The 13085-nt window shown below is 38.9% G+C and overlaps 1 protein-coding gene across 1 annotated transcript in view; it reads right to left on the bottom strand.

The window, feature by feature from the left end:
• The window catches only part of LOC119420512 (max-binding protein MNT), a gene marked incomplete at its 5' end in the record, with an annotated part of 28179 nt that extends 18425 nt beyond the window's left edge, over positions 1 to 9754 (bottom strand). Inside the window, 3 exon segments of the mRNA XM_037687920.1 lie at positions 7793 to 7904; positions 8111 to 8152; positions 9169 to 9754. Coding sequence (XP_037543848.1) covers positions 7793 to 7904; positions 8111 to 8152; positions 9169 to 9754 — 740 coding nt within the window.
• Positions 9755 to 13085: the final 3331 nt, after the last annotated feature.

Here is a 13085-nt window from a genome sequence, read left to right as displayed (position 1 = left end):
ATATATGACTATATATATATGTGACTGTTTGAGTGTTGTTATTGTGTTAGAGAGAGTAAATGTCATGAATAAATTTGATGTTACCCATAATCCAAGTTAAAGTTTTACATCATTTTCAGCCCCCTTTTTGGCATCTGCATTTGGCCAAATTAACAAAGACCATGCAGAATAATGTGGTATGTTAATTCCACATCAGAGAAAGCTATGTAGTCTCTGTAAGTAGGTCTAGGGGGAAAATATCGGTATTGGTATTGGGTATCGGCCAAATAAATTTGAATATATCGGCATATTGGATATCAGCCAAAAATCCTATTTATAATCTGAAGCGTGGACACTGTGACATCCTGTTGTTTCATGTTTCATCCTTCTCGACAAACACGATATTGAGTCTCCTGCACCATCCACAGAAAAGTATTTACGCAAATTCAATCATGCACGCTGCGTTCATCACTGTCATCAGAGTAAGTAATACACAACTTTTTCTGAAGATCTACCGTACTTTGCATTTAGGGTTAGAAAGAAAAGAAGTGTCCTGCAGTGCTTTAATACAACCAGTGTTTCCCTTACCATCATGACACAGCACTGTCATGTGGGGGGGAGTACGTTACATGAGTTTGGTGGGAAAACAACAACAAATTGCAGGAAATTCAATAAAAAAAAACATTGCAGAAAAATAAAATCTAAACATTTTTCTTTAATCAAATTTTCTTGCGGGCAGAACGGTGGCTCAGTTGGTAAAGCTGTTGCCTCACAGAAAGATTGCCGGCTCAAATCCCAGCCGGGCCCTTTCTGGTAGTTTGCATGTTCTCTCTGTTCATGTGTGGGTTTTCTCCAGGTACTCCGGTTTCCTTCCACATACCAAAAACATGCATGTTAGGCTGATTGGTAACTCTAAATTGTCTCTAGGTGTGAGTGAGAGAGAGACGAGTTGTTTATCTCATTTGTCTCTATGTGTCCCTCTAATGCACAGATGTGTCCCCTGTCTCTCGCACAGTGACTGCTGGATATGGACACCAGTGACCCCCGCGACCCAAAAAGGAAGAAGCGGGTAAAAATAATGGATGGAGTAACTTTCCACAGCTCTAGGACTGCATCTCAAACATTAGTGTTTTTTAACGCAGGGTCTCTAAAGGTTCATTTGTGAGTAGCCCTCTTGTCATTCACATACCTCCAGGTTCCTTGAATCATTTATTAACGATCAATAAGTAATAGAAATATGTTCATTTATTTTCAAAATTCTCATTAACAAAACTTTTTAAAATTTAAATAACAACTGCACAACATTAGGAACGACATAACAACATGAATATTGCAATGACAATATCCGTCGTGATAAACCTACATGTTCTGTCATTACAATGTGAATAATTTGAGAATTGAAGAGAAAGGGGGGGGGGGGGGAGTTCCATCAAATTGTCAAATTAGTATTTCTGTATGCAATTTTTCTCTTTTTGTAAATAGCAGAGAACTGATACTGCAATATCGTACAGCCTTCATTTGAACATTTTTTTATTGTGTTTTAAAATGTTTTATGCTTTTGGAATGGGTTTAATAAAAGAAAAGTAGCAGACAAGTCCAACGGTGAACATTATTATCAGCAATAACCACAAAGTCAAAGTAAATATTTGAACATGTCACTTTTTCCATATTGTTCCAACATTTTCTTTTAGGGGAGAGGAGGAAAAAAAAAAGCTTTCCTAGCCCCAATACTCCATCTGTGTGACCCAGTTAGTGGGTGTCAGCTGACACTTTACACCGAACTGAGCGACAAGCTAAGGACATTACCAGAGATTACAAGAAAAGACCGAGAAACAGGGAAGAAGGTGGTAAAACAGGAGGAAAGATATGCATGTAAAAGAGACGTAAAAGTGGAAAAGATTGAACAGGTGCACTCAAATCAAAAATCAAACGCTCCCAAGTATTTATGTGTAGCTGACTTAGTTTCTTAGTCTTGGGAACTAAATGATAAAAGTACATGTTGCATTGTCAGCGTAAGTAGAAAACATGGTAAACTCCACCTGGGAATAAAGCAGGTATGGAAAACAAGCATATGGGACACTTGATCCTACTACAGGACACTCACTTCAGTGAACAAAGCTGTTTACGCTCTGCAGGCACGTAATGGCTTCGCACGTGAGCCCACATTCCTCACTGCCCCGTTCGGGTTCACTTTGCTCTTTTGTTGCCTCCCATCACGACCGGCTAAACTCTTCCATCTTTAAACTGCTTTAAAACTTTTGTCTTTAAACACACAAGCAGCCTTTTCTCATGTTGCATCGGCAGTTTAAAAAGCTGTAAGTAAAACAAAAAAAACCTAGAGAAATTGCCTTTCCTGCAAAAATGCAGTGTGAATGCTTATTGTAGAAGAACTTGCTGAAAAACAGCTGAAATTAACTAAAAACATGATGATATTCTGTATAACTTAGCAGAAGAAAGCAGAAAAAAAAAAAAAATATTTACTGATTTAGGTTTAAATAAGCAGAAATGAGCACAATAATTGGGAAATTTTATAAAAAGCTGAAATTAGCACAAAAAATAGCTGAAACTAGCTGAAAACACAGAAAGAAGCTTAAACAATTTGAAGGAAGCGGAAGGATCTGAAATGAAGCTCCAAGAGTGTGGAATTAGCTGAAAAAGCTAAACTTAGCATAAAACAGCTAAATAGTTGCTGAAATAGCAGAAAAAGCTGAAATTAGTAGAAATAAGCTGAAAGGAGCATAACAAGCTGAAATTAGCAGAAACAAGTTAATTAGGCTGAAGGTAGCAAGAATTACCAAGGAAAACTTGAATTTACCTGAAAACAGCTGAAATAAGCTAAAATGCTTTTAAAAAGTGGTAGCTGAAAATGTAGAAGAAGCTTAAATTAGGAGAAGAAAGCAGAAAAAACATGTTTGCCCAGTTGGGCTGAAAGAAGCAGAAATGAGCACAAAAAAGTGGAAATTCTCTGGAAAAAAATTGAAATTGGCAACAACAACAAAAAATAGCTGAAAAGTAGCTTTAAAAAAAGCAGAAAGAAGCTGAATTTACAATAAGGAAGTGGAGAGAGCACATTTTTGCTCAAGTAGGCTGACAAAAGTTTGAGTGCAAAAAATGTGGAATTAGCTGAAAAAGCTTAAATTAGCATTAAAAACAGCTATGTAGTAGCTGAAATAGTAGAAAAAGCTGAAACTTGCAAAAATAAGCTAAAATAACAAGCTGAAATTAGCAGAAATGTGCTAGTAGAAGCTCAAAAATGTTGTAGTTAGCAGAAAGAATCTGAAAGGAGTATAAAACAGCTGAAAAACAACAGAAAATAGTTGAAAAGTGTTTAAATTTGCACAAGGAAGCTGAAAGTAGCTGAAGCAGAACAAAATGTGAAAGGAGCAGTAAAAGGTTGCAAACAGATCTGAAGATTTGAAGCATGTAAAATGAGCTCAATTCATTTTCTATGAGAAAAAAAAAAAGGCAGAAAAGGCTAAATACTCCAAAAAGCTAAAGTTGCACCAATACCAACAGTCATAGCAGGACTGTCCTGAAAGAGCTGAACATTTTGATTTATGAATTGTTGCAATAGCTTGAAAACTGTGGGATGAGAATCGTGATGAAAAATGTACGGAAGAAAAATGGATCACAATAGTGTGAATGCTTCAAACGCACTCACACAACCAGGTGGTGTCCGCTACAGCAAATCCTTGTGTAACATTCACAAAAATTACGACTCCGCAGTCAGGAACTGTACAAATCAGACAGGTGGTTTCACGTTAATTCACATGTATGCTGGAGACGCGCGCCGTCTTACAGATAAAACGTGGCATCTCTGTTGACACCATATTCTTTGACACTCAAGTTAGCCGCAGAGGAACTACATCTGCTTCCTGGGTGCTCACGTGCATCAACAGACATCAATCCAAGGACTTCCCATGCAGACCCAGACACCGTTAGTCCTGTCGTAAATCACCAAGGAAACAGTTGCCCCCATAGCGTTTCCCCGGCAACCTCATACGTGAGAATCTGGCAGTTTCAGCAGCAGTTTGTACCAAAAAAAAAACTAAATAAATAAATAAACAAAGGTGGCCATCTAGCGGAGTAAAACACTGTGACACAAATAAGGAAGAGAGAGACTGGACTTGTGCCAGCTGAGGGTCTTGGATCATTCCCAGAATCTTGTTTTTCTTCCCCCCTTTCTACTATTCCATCCCACACTCTTCTAACAATCTATTCATCACCACCTCAAGACACTTCTCCCTTCCAGCCTCCTATTCTGCATAATCTACGGCTCTTATTTTTCCTCGTCATTCTAATTAAATTAAAGTGAATATCTAGGCTGATAAGATGTGCTCCGACAGGTGTCTTTGGCCCTAATCACATACGAGTCCGTTATGTGATTGGAAGAGAACGCTGACACAAAAAGGTATTTCCAATGTTAGGAAGTCCAACAACTCCCACTGGAGCTCCCATCGTTTGACAAAAAGTCAGGAGCAACCAGAATTTGGATTTTTGGCTTCTTGTATAAAACGGACAAGGAACGGACCTGACCGACTCCGGCACCCTGGTCACCTGCTGCCTGTTGCCATGGAAAGGATAGTTTTAGTGAAGGGGTGTACATAAAAGGTAAGACGGTCAGAGACGAAGGAAAGAAAAAGCTGACGGGGCTGCTGCAGATCTGTACCTATTGCACAGTTTTTAATCCCCATGGAAACGCTGCTGCGTGGTTATTGTCAACAGCACCTGTCGCTGCATCGCTTCTTCTCGCCGCAGCGCCAGAGAGCTGAGCAGATCAGCTGCGGTGATGTCATCGGGCTTTCTGTAGCCATGTGCTCAGCTCTCACATGGCTACAGAGAGAGAGACTGGAGTTTACAGCTTTACACAGCGAGACGAGTCGAGAGAAAACGAAATCCATCCATCCATTATCTTTTACCTCCTCCTTCCTTTTCCAGGTCAATGGTGCCCATGTGCAGCTATCACTGAGCAAGAGGCGGGGGACACACCCTGGACAGGTCTCCAGTCCATCACAGGGACACATACAGAGACAATTTAGACAAACAACCATTCACTCTCTCACTCACACCTAGAGACAATTCAGAGTTACCAATCAGACTACCATGCATGTTTAAACTGCATCATGATTAAAAAATAAAAATCAAAACTTGGAAAATGCAAGCATGACTCTTATGAGTATTGCTCTAATCATGTGTGCAGTGATGTAAATGTTTTTCAGGTTCTGTGTAGCATTTACTTTGTGAATGTCTCAAATCTAGGCGACCTGTCCGTGTATCCACACAAACGAGTCCTGGAGGCTCAATGGGATTAACCTGTCTAAATAAAGGTTGAATGAATTTAAAATGACAAAAGATGATAAAAATGTGTTAATTTGAACGTTCAAATGATAAACTGTAACATTTCTAACAAGGTTTTAGGCGTTTCACTGTTTTAGCTGTTGCATTGTTTCTGCGTCGTGTTTTAAAACTTGTTATATACGGCCACAGACCCCTTAGAGATCTGCTCCCTGGAGAGCTGTTGCTCCTTGTGATCTTGTTCCTCCATCTCACGACCCAATTTAGCTTTTTTTTTTCACAGACTTTCCATTGCGTACTGCGTTGAACTTCGAATATCAAAGCATCCACTGCACAAAAAGGCGGCGCTGACTGCCTCTCCAGGCTGCTGTTCAGTTCTGAGCAGAGAAATCCTCTTGTTTGCTTCTGTGGACTGATAAAATCACCTATTCAGACTTTACACACACTTTACAGCTGAATATTTGGTGCTGAAGTTAAACAAGACATTAGCCGCTAAACACGCAGGTAAAGTAAAATACTAAATTTTTCCCTAAATGCTTGTCATCTTTTAATATTACAGTAGTCCCTCGCTACTTCGCGGTTTGACTTTCACAGATTCGCTCTATCACAGTTTTCCAAAGTAAGATTGAACATGAGAAAAAATAAATAATAATTTTTTTTTTAAATTGTACAAGACACACAACTGTCAACTTTAATATTACTTGTGTGATTGGGACAGTACAGGAAATTGTACAGTAAAAAGTTAACGAAAAAATTAAATACTTGTGGGCAGGCGCTGCCATTTTGTAGTTTTCTCTCGATAAGCCTACACTGTATCCCCGCTCATAATGACTACATTTCCCAGAACCCAACAGTGTCCCGCCCAGAAGCCCCGTTTCCTTCTGCTGAAATACTAGAGGGAAAGTTTTGATCTGATCGGAAAAAGTCTTGCGCTTATTACGGTGACTTCGGCACCAAGAGGTTGCAGAGAGCCGCACGGAACTCACCGAACTGGAGCAGAACTAGACCTCCAGACCCATCGACGAATCTAGGGGACTGGTAGCCAGCCTACAACAACTTCCAAGTGGGACGCGTGCCGCCGAAGGTCCAGCACTCCATCCGGAGCTCACCGGAACTTTTTTCACCTCTTTCAACCGGCCCACGAGGACCTCTGAGTGGGGACGCACTGGAGAGTAAAGTTTAGTAGCTACATATAAGTATATTGTTAAAATTAGTAGGTTTAAGAGTTTAGAACATTGATTGTGCGCTTTGTTGCTGCAGGGTAGGTCTGCAGAAACGGAACAGAGTCGGACCGGAACCAAGTGGAATCGAGAGCTGTTGCTGTTCTGCAGGTCTGATAAGTAAAATTTAGTAGCTACACATACTATACGTATGTTGTTAAAATTATGAAGATTTAAGAGTTTAGAACATTGCAAGAGTGTGGGAAGAGTTTATAAAGACTTAAAATATATATATATATATAAATACTAAAATAAATATAACATCCATACTTCGCACATTTTCACTTATTGCAGGGGGTTTGGAACCGAACCCCCGCAATAATCAAGGGACTACTGTAATCTCTTCTGGAGTCGTGTCAATTCCTACGTCACACTGTAGGTAGAGTTGCATTTGGGCCTAAAAAAAATCCAGCCCAGCCCAAACCAGTATCATTTTTTCCGACCCCGACCCGAAACCGATTGATTAACTGATTGATTACAGGCCTGAACCTGAAAAAAACCCTTAACATTATTTTTATTAAGCTTTTATTGCTTTTGTAAGAAAATCAGTTTGAAATATTTTAAAAACGTATTTTAGAAAAAGGATTTCTTGTTTCACCAAATGGACATTAACACACAAAACAAGCAGCCCACAAAATCTACTCTAACGATAGGCTGTTGTACAGATGAACAAAAATATTTTTAGAGCAAAATTATTTGGAAAAATATAAAACAAGGCTATTCTAAATGAACGTGCTGCTCGCTTCAGCTTTTGTAGATGCTGCTACTTCCTTCACCACAGATGACAGCAGGTGCGAAGACGCGCGCGGCCGGTGATCAGCTGATCCATCTGAGCTTAACTGGACATTTTTTTTAATCTCTTTCAACCAACCGGTCGGACCTGCCTCCTCCTCAACAAGTAGATTAACACAATTTTATATTGTGAATTCTTATTTTCTTCTCTTTGTGCTGTATGATTCGTAAAACCGTATCAAAGCCCGAGACCGGCCTGGCCCGCACATTAAGCACATTATTATGGCCTGGCGGGCCCCGGTTAGAAATGACAGCTCTAACTGTAGGTAATAAACAACTACAAGATTAATCAGCTTCGTGTTCTCACGAACACGTTAAGACAGATTCGTCTCCATTTGTGTGATAGAAAAACCCCGGTCACGTCACGCCAACCAACACTAAACGGTTCAAAGACCAACGAAGCGCATGTTGTGTAGCAGTTACACAGAACAAGAAGGGAGCCTTTTCATAAAGTGCAAACCCCACAGTGGGCAGGAACCCCGAAACATTACGGAAACTCTCCGTACCTGTATGTAACGCAGCGCACTGCGTAAAACGCTGAGGTTGGAGGTTTTCTTCTCATCAACGTTTGGAATGTTCTTCTTTAGTGTTTCGAAACATTCTTTGAGATGTGCTCTCCTGAAAAGTTCAGAAATACAAAAACGCCATGAATATGCCTGCGAACATTCATTCAGTATTATCCTGAGGATTGAAATGTGGCGTTTTGTTTTGTTTGGGGTGAATTTCACAGCTCCCTGTTACTTGAAGAAAACCTACTGGCGTATGAAACTCTTCAAGAGCGAGTCTCACAAACACAAAGAGGAGAAGAGTTCATCGTGACTAACCTGTTCTTTTCCAGTTTATTGTGCACTTCTCTGGTCCCCGCACTGAAAATATAGATATATAAGAGATGATCAAATGCAACAAGTAATAAATCTACTATACTTTTTATTTCTTATCATTTTAGATTTTTTTTTAAATAAAATATTTATCATTTACAACATAAGTTAGAAAATGCATGCTGCATGTTAAGTTACAATTCAAACCCTCCTTCCTAAAAAACCCGAATAAAAGAAAAACAACTGTTCTCGTACAAAAATATAATATCTACTGTATTCATTTCATAGGATTATATTGAAATTTCATCAATGGTATACTCTATTATGACATCCCAGATGTGTGTGTGGTTTTTTTTAAACCTCTGGTTTGCCTTTGACACGATCTTTCCGGATGGACGATATAATTAATTTCACCAGAGTTTCTGCGTCGGGGGTTCTGAGTTTTTCCAGAACATCAGAATGCTTTTTTTTTTTTTTTTTTTTTGCTGTTGCCATTGCAAGAAGAGCTTCAAAGCAACACTTGGGTCACTCATGGTTTGTTTCTGGAATGACCACATAAATTTTGATATCAGGGCATCAATTGTAGTAAAGCGAGCGACTGGACACTTTACTGGGAGAACCTGACAAAAGAAACTTTGGGAGCTCACACATCTTAACTAGATTAACTCCACTGATACGGGCAGGTCCTTCCATTTATCATCCGAGTTAAATCATTGCACATATTATTTATATATTCATTAGGACTCCATTTAAAACATGTCACGTGAGGTATTTGAGTCACAACCTGAGGCAAAATTTTACTTTTTCCATAAATCATTTTATACCTTGATAATTTACTATACTCTTCTAAAAGCAACATTAGGTAAGTGATTGAGTTTTTTGGGTTGGACATGTATATTAATAAATCATCAGCATAAAACAATGTCTTAAAGTCTTGCTTGTCAATTTGGATTCCTTTAATATGTTGACTGAGGCGTAAGGCAGCGGTCAATGGTTCTATAGCTGTGTCAAATATGAGTTGTGTTAAGAGGTGGTACAAATTACTATTTTCAAAACACACTGACCCGCCTGGTCTCCTCTTCCCCTCCATCCCCCTCATGTCCTCTATCATCACTCCATTAGGTTGTGGCTGAGACATCGGTGGAGTTTGATGGGGTACCAGTGCATGATGAGAGCCTGAGCTATTTGCACTGATGGATGCTGGGTACTGAATCTGAACCTGAGGCTGCGACAGGCTGGGCTTGACATCGATCAGCTGCTGAGTGGGCTCTACTTTGATCTGTGGAGAGGTCATCAAATGAGGAGATGCTGTCTGCGGCTGAGATGGGGAGGAAACGTTCTCTTTCTTAAGAGGCGGGGGACTGTTGAGCGACGTTGCCGCCGCAGCAATCGGCGTTGAAAGTGGAAGCGGTGGTGGGACAGACGGCGTCGCATTGACAACTGGAACCATGGGGATGACAGCAAAGGGCACTTGAGGAGGTGGGAGAGAAGGTGGTGGGTGGGAAGGAGGGTGATGAGGCTGCTGACAGTGAGCATCTTCACCCCAGGCGATATGGTTGGCTCTGACTGGCTGGGACGAAGTCACAACTTCCACACGCCTGGACTCGACCTCCCTGTTGATGAGCTCCTTCTCTTTGCACTGATCATCATCTGAAAAAGAAAGACAGAAAAAAATCAGTGAGGACATATACGAAGTAAAACACCAAATACCACAAAAATGACAGAAAAGACCGACGTAAAAAGCAAAAGAAAGGCTCATAAAGTTGACAACTGGTCTCTGTTCACATGTAAGAAAACACACGATTGACCCAAAAACTCACTTTTTGCATCAAAATGATCATAATACTAATTTTTTTAAAGTTGCACTTCCTGAATATATATTTTTTTCCGTTCAACCTTTATTTAAACAGATAAGTCACATTGAGCCTCAAAGACTCATTTACAAGTGAGACCTGTTTGGATAGACAATAAAAAGAAGTGAAAAATGACACACAGGGTTTGGAGACCAAAAAAAATCCTAACACGTTCTTAATCTTTGGTTGAAGGTTAACAACATGATAATGAAAAAAAATATATTGCAATTTTGAAATATATTGTAACTTACCAATATATTGTGTATGTATATATATGTGTATATATACATACACACATATATGACCTGTTAGCACTCTGAGTATGTGTTTGGAGTGACGCTCAGCTACAACGTCAAATTTGACCTCGGTATCTCAAGAAATGACAGCGTTAAAGCCATTTTTGCATTTTCAAGGTCAGTTAGCGAGATATGTTAAAGTTATCATGACATTTCAGTTTTAGTAATGCCTTTGAAACATTTGATTTCTGAAGAACTTTCAAGTGAGAAGCACAATGCTAATTGCGTTTGCTTTTTCTACAACCTTTTCAATGTCGAGTTGGTTTCTATGCAAATCGTTGATCAGAAGCTGTTAACAGTTTTTGACATGTTTATTAGGCATGAATATATATATATATAATCTTGTGTTCATTTGTGTAAAATAAGTCACTGTCGTTTTAATTAGCAAATGTACATTTCTGTATGCTGTATTTCAGTTTTTACAGTGTTTTGAATGAGCATCCAAAGCTCGAGTTTATTTGCAAATCGGATATTTGCAGAGAAATGCATCGACGCAGCTGTCTGAATCGCAGTCAAATCACGAGGTGACAAAATATCCACACCCCTTCGTGTCCACGGGCGATAACACCAACCAATGACACAAAACAATTTGAGATAATCTCTGTCGTCTCAAGGTTATGTCACCTCGTTTGTTCAGTAAGCATCTATGATTTAAAAGAACATAAATACACAAAAATGATGTCACGGGTGGGGGGAACAGCAACACAAACTGTGCCTGACTGGAATCGACATCCCTCTCCCAACCTCGTGCTTGGACTGTGCACGTCTTTAGGACTGACGTGAGACACCACTCAGCTGGGTCAACGCGTCTTGGCTCTGTGACAACCCATAAATGTGCCGCACGGTTGAAAACGAAACCAGCGATACCTGTGGTAAAAGCTCGAGCACACAGATAACGACGTGAATGAGGAGTTATCGCACACCCTTCGCCTGCAGACTCAAAGTGATGCAGAAAAGCCCTCGGTTGCCATGGAAACAGCAGCATTTGACACAGAAGATCCCAGGGATTCCTCAAACCTTCCGGACGCCGACACACAACTCGACACAGCACACTCCAAGGAGCCTGGCTGCTTTCGTTTCTACTTTGCATGACACTGCAAACCCCCGATGGCGCAATTTCCTTTCACCAAGGGCAAGAGTTCAGCCCCGAGAGGCCTTGCACTGTTAAGATACCGTCGTCATGGATGATACGCAGAAAAACAAACTTTCCTCTCTGCACGCTCTGTCCTCGCTAATCTTTTTCTAATTTGTGTGATATGCACCTCAGCAGATGTAGCTGTGTTCATCGTGAATTACAGTGTAATTATGTCTCCAACCAGTGTTTAAATGTAGTCTGGTGCTTTCTTTGGCAATTAAAAAAAAAAACAACTCCCTCCTTGTGAGAACATTTTGTTTGATAAAACTTTTTGGCCAAACCTGGAAAATGACGCTGCAGAAAAATCTCTAGTGACATCTCGGTTAGCATCTAGAAGATGTGTTGAGGACGACTCTCATCTATGACTATAATAGAATTTAGCTCAATATCTGCAAAGTGGACTGAGTTATAGCCATCTTTGTATTTGCTAAGATCGATTAGCTGCGGCAACCATCTTGAATCGGACTGATCTCAAAAGATAATCAGTTGTAGATGTATATTTAGTGATTACTTTCGGGGAATTTCATTAAAATCCATCCAGTGGTTCATGAGATATTTTGCCAACAGGCAGAGTTGAACGCAATGGTTAAAGTTGGGATTTTATAAACTGATTTCACGCCATTTACTGGTTCTTTGATGATGTGTCGGGCAAAACTATGCTGCTACTATCAAACCAAACTGTACACCAATATATTTGAATTTTACTCTGGTACAGCCATTTTGTCTTTGCTAAGGTTGATCCTTTTCTGAAAGTTTCAATAAATATTAGTTCATTAGACGTTTTGCTAACAGTCAGGACACAAACAAAAACAATACCACAATTGAATAAAAAATGTGCCTACCAAGGCAAAATAATTACTTTTTATTTATTTATTCATTCTTTTTTTTTTAAGAAACAAAACAAATTCATCAAAAAGAACACTGAATGAAACGGGTGCAGAAAGACGAAGAAAATTCTTATATCGGCCCCTTTTTTAAAAGAATATATATAATAACTAGAAAACAACAACTCAGGCTTGAACAATCGCCAAATTTAAAACGAAAAACATTAAGCGTTCTTCACGGTATCACATTTGCAGAACAATTTTAACTTAATCATCTTTTTAAACATATAAATTGTTTTAGAATTTTTTATGATGATATCAAGGCAAATCCACAATCCTGAACTACAACACAACTCCTTCACACTCGTTCTAAATGGAGGTTTTACAAACATTTCCATTCCCTTCAGGTTATAATGACTCTCTTTTTTAACACATGTTAACTGAATATTTGGGGGTAATATTTTTTATTAGCTTTATACATGACTTATAAAATACTATATTCAACCACTCATAAAATTTTAATAATTTCAATAGATTAAATAATATATTTGTTGGGTGACCATAGCACTTCCTATTAATAATTCTTATAGCTCTTTTTGGTAAAATAAAAATAGGATTTGTAATTGTTTTGCATGCTTTTCCCCAAACTTCAATACAATAGATTAAATATGGAACAATCATTACATTGTACAATATGTACAAAGCTTTGTCATTCAAAAACTTGTTTACTTTATACAGCATTACAACTGATTTTGCTATTTTTATTCTTAAGTAATTTACATCGACTCCTGTAATGAATGACAAGGTGGTAAAACACATGAACGTTTATATATATATATATATATATATATATATATATATATATATATATAT

This window comes from Nematolebias whitei, chromosome 14, assembly GCF_014905685.2.
Source record: "Nematolebias whitei isolate Nwh7 chromosome 14, NemWhi1, whole genome shotgun sequence".
In the NCBI taxonomy this organism is placed as follows: Eukaryota; Metazoa; Chordata; class Actinopteri; order Cyprinodontiformes; family Rivulidae; genus Nematolebias; species Nematolebias whitei.
This window is presented reverse-complemented; position numbering and strand designations above follow the sequence as displayed.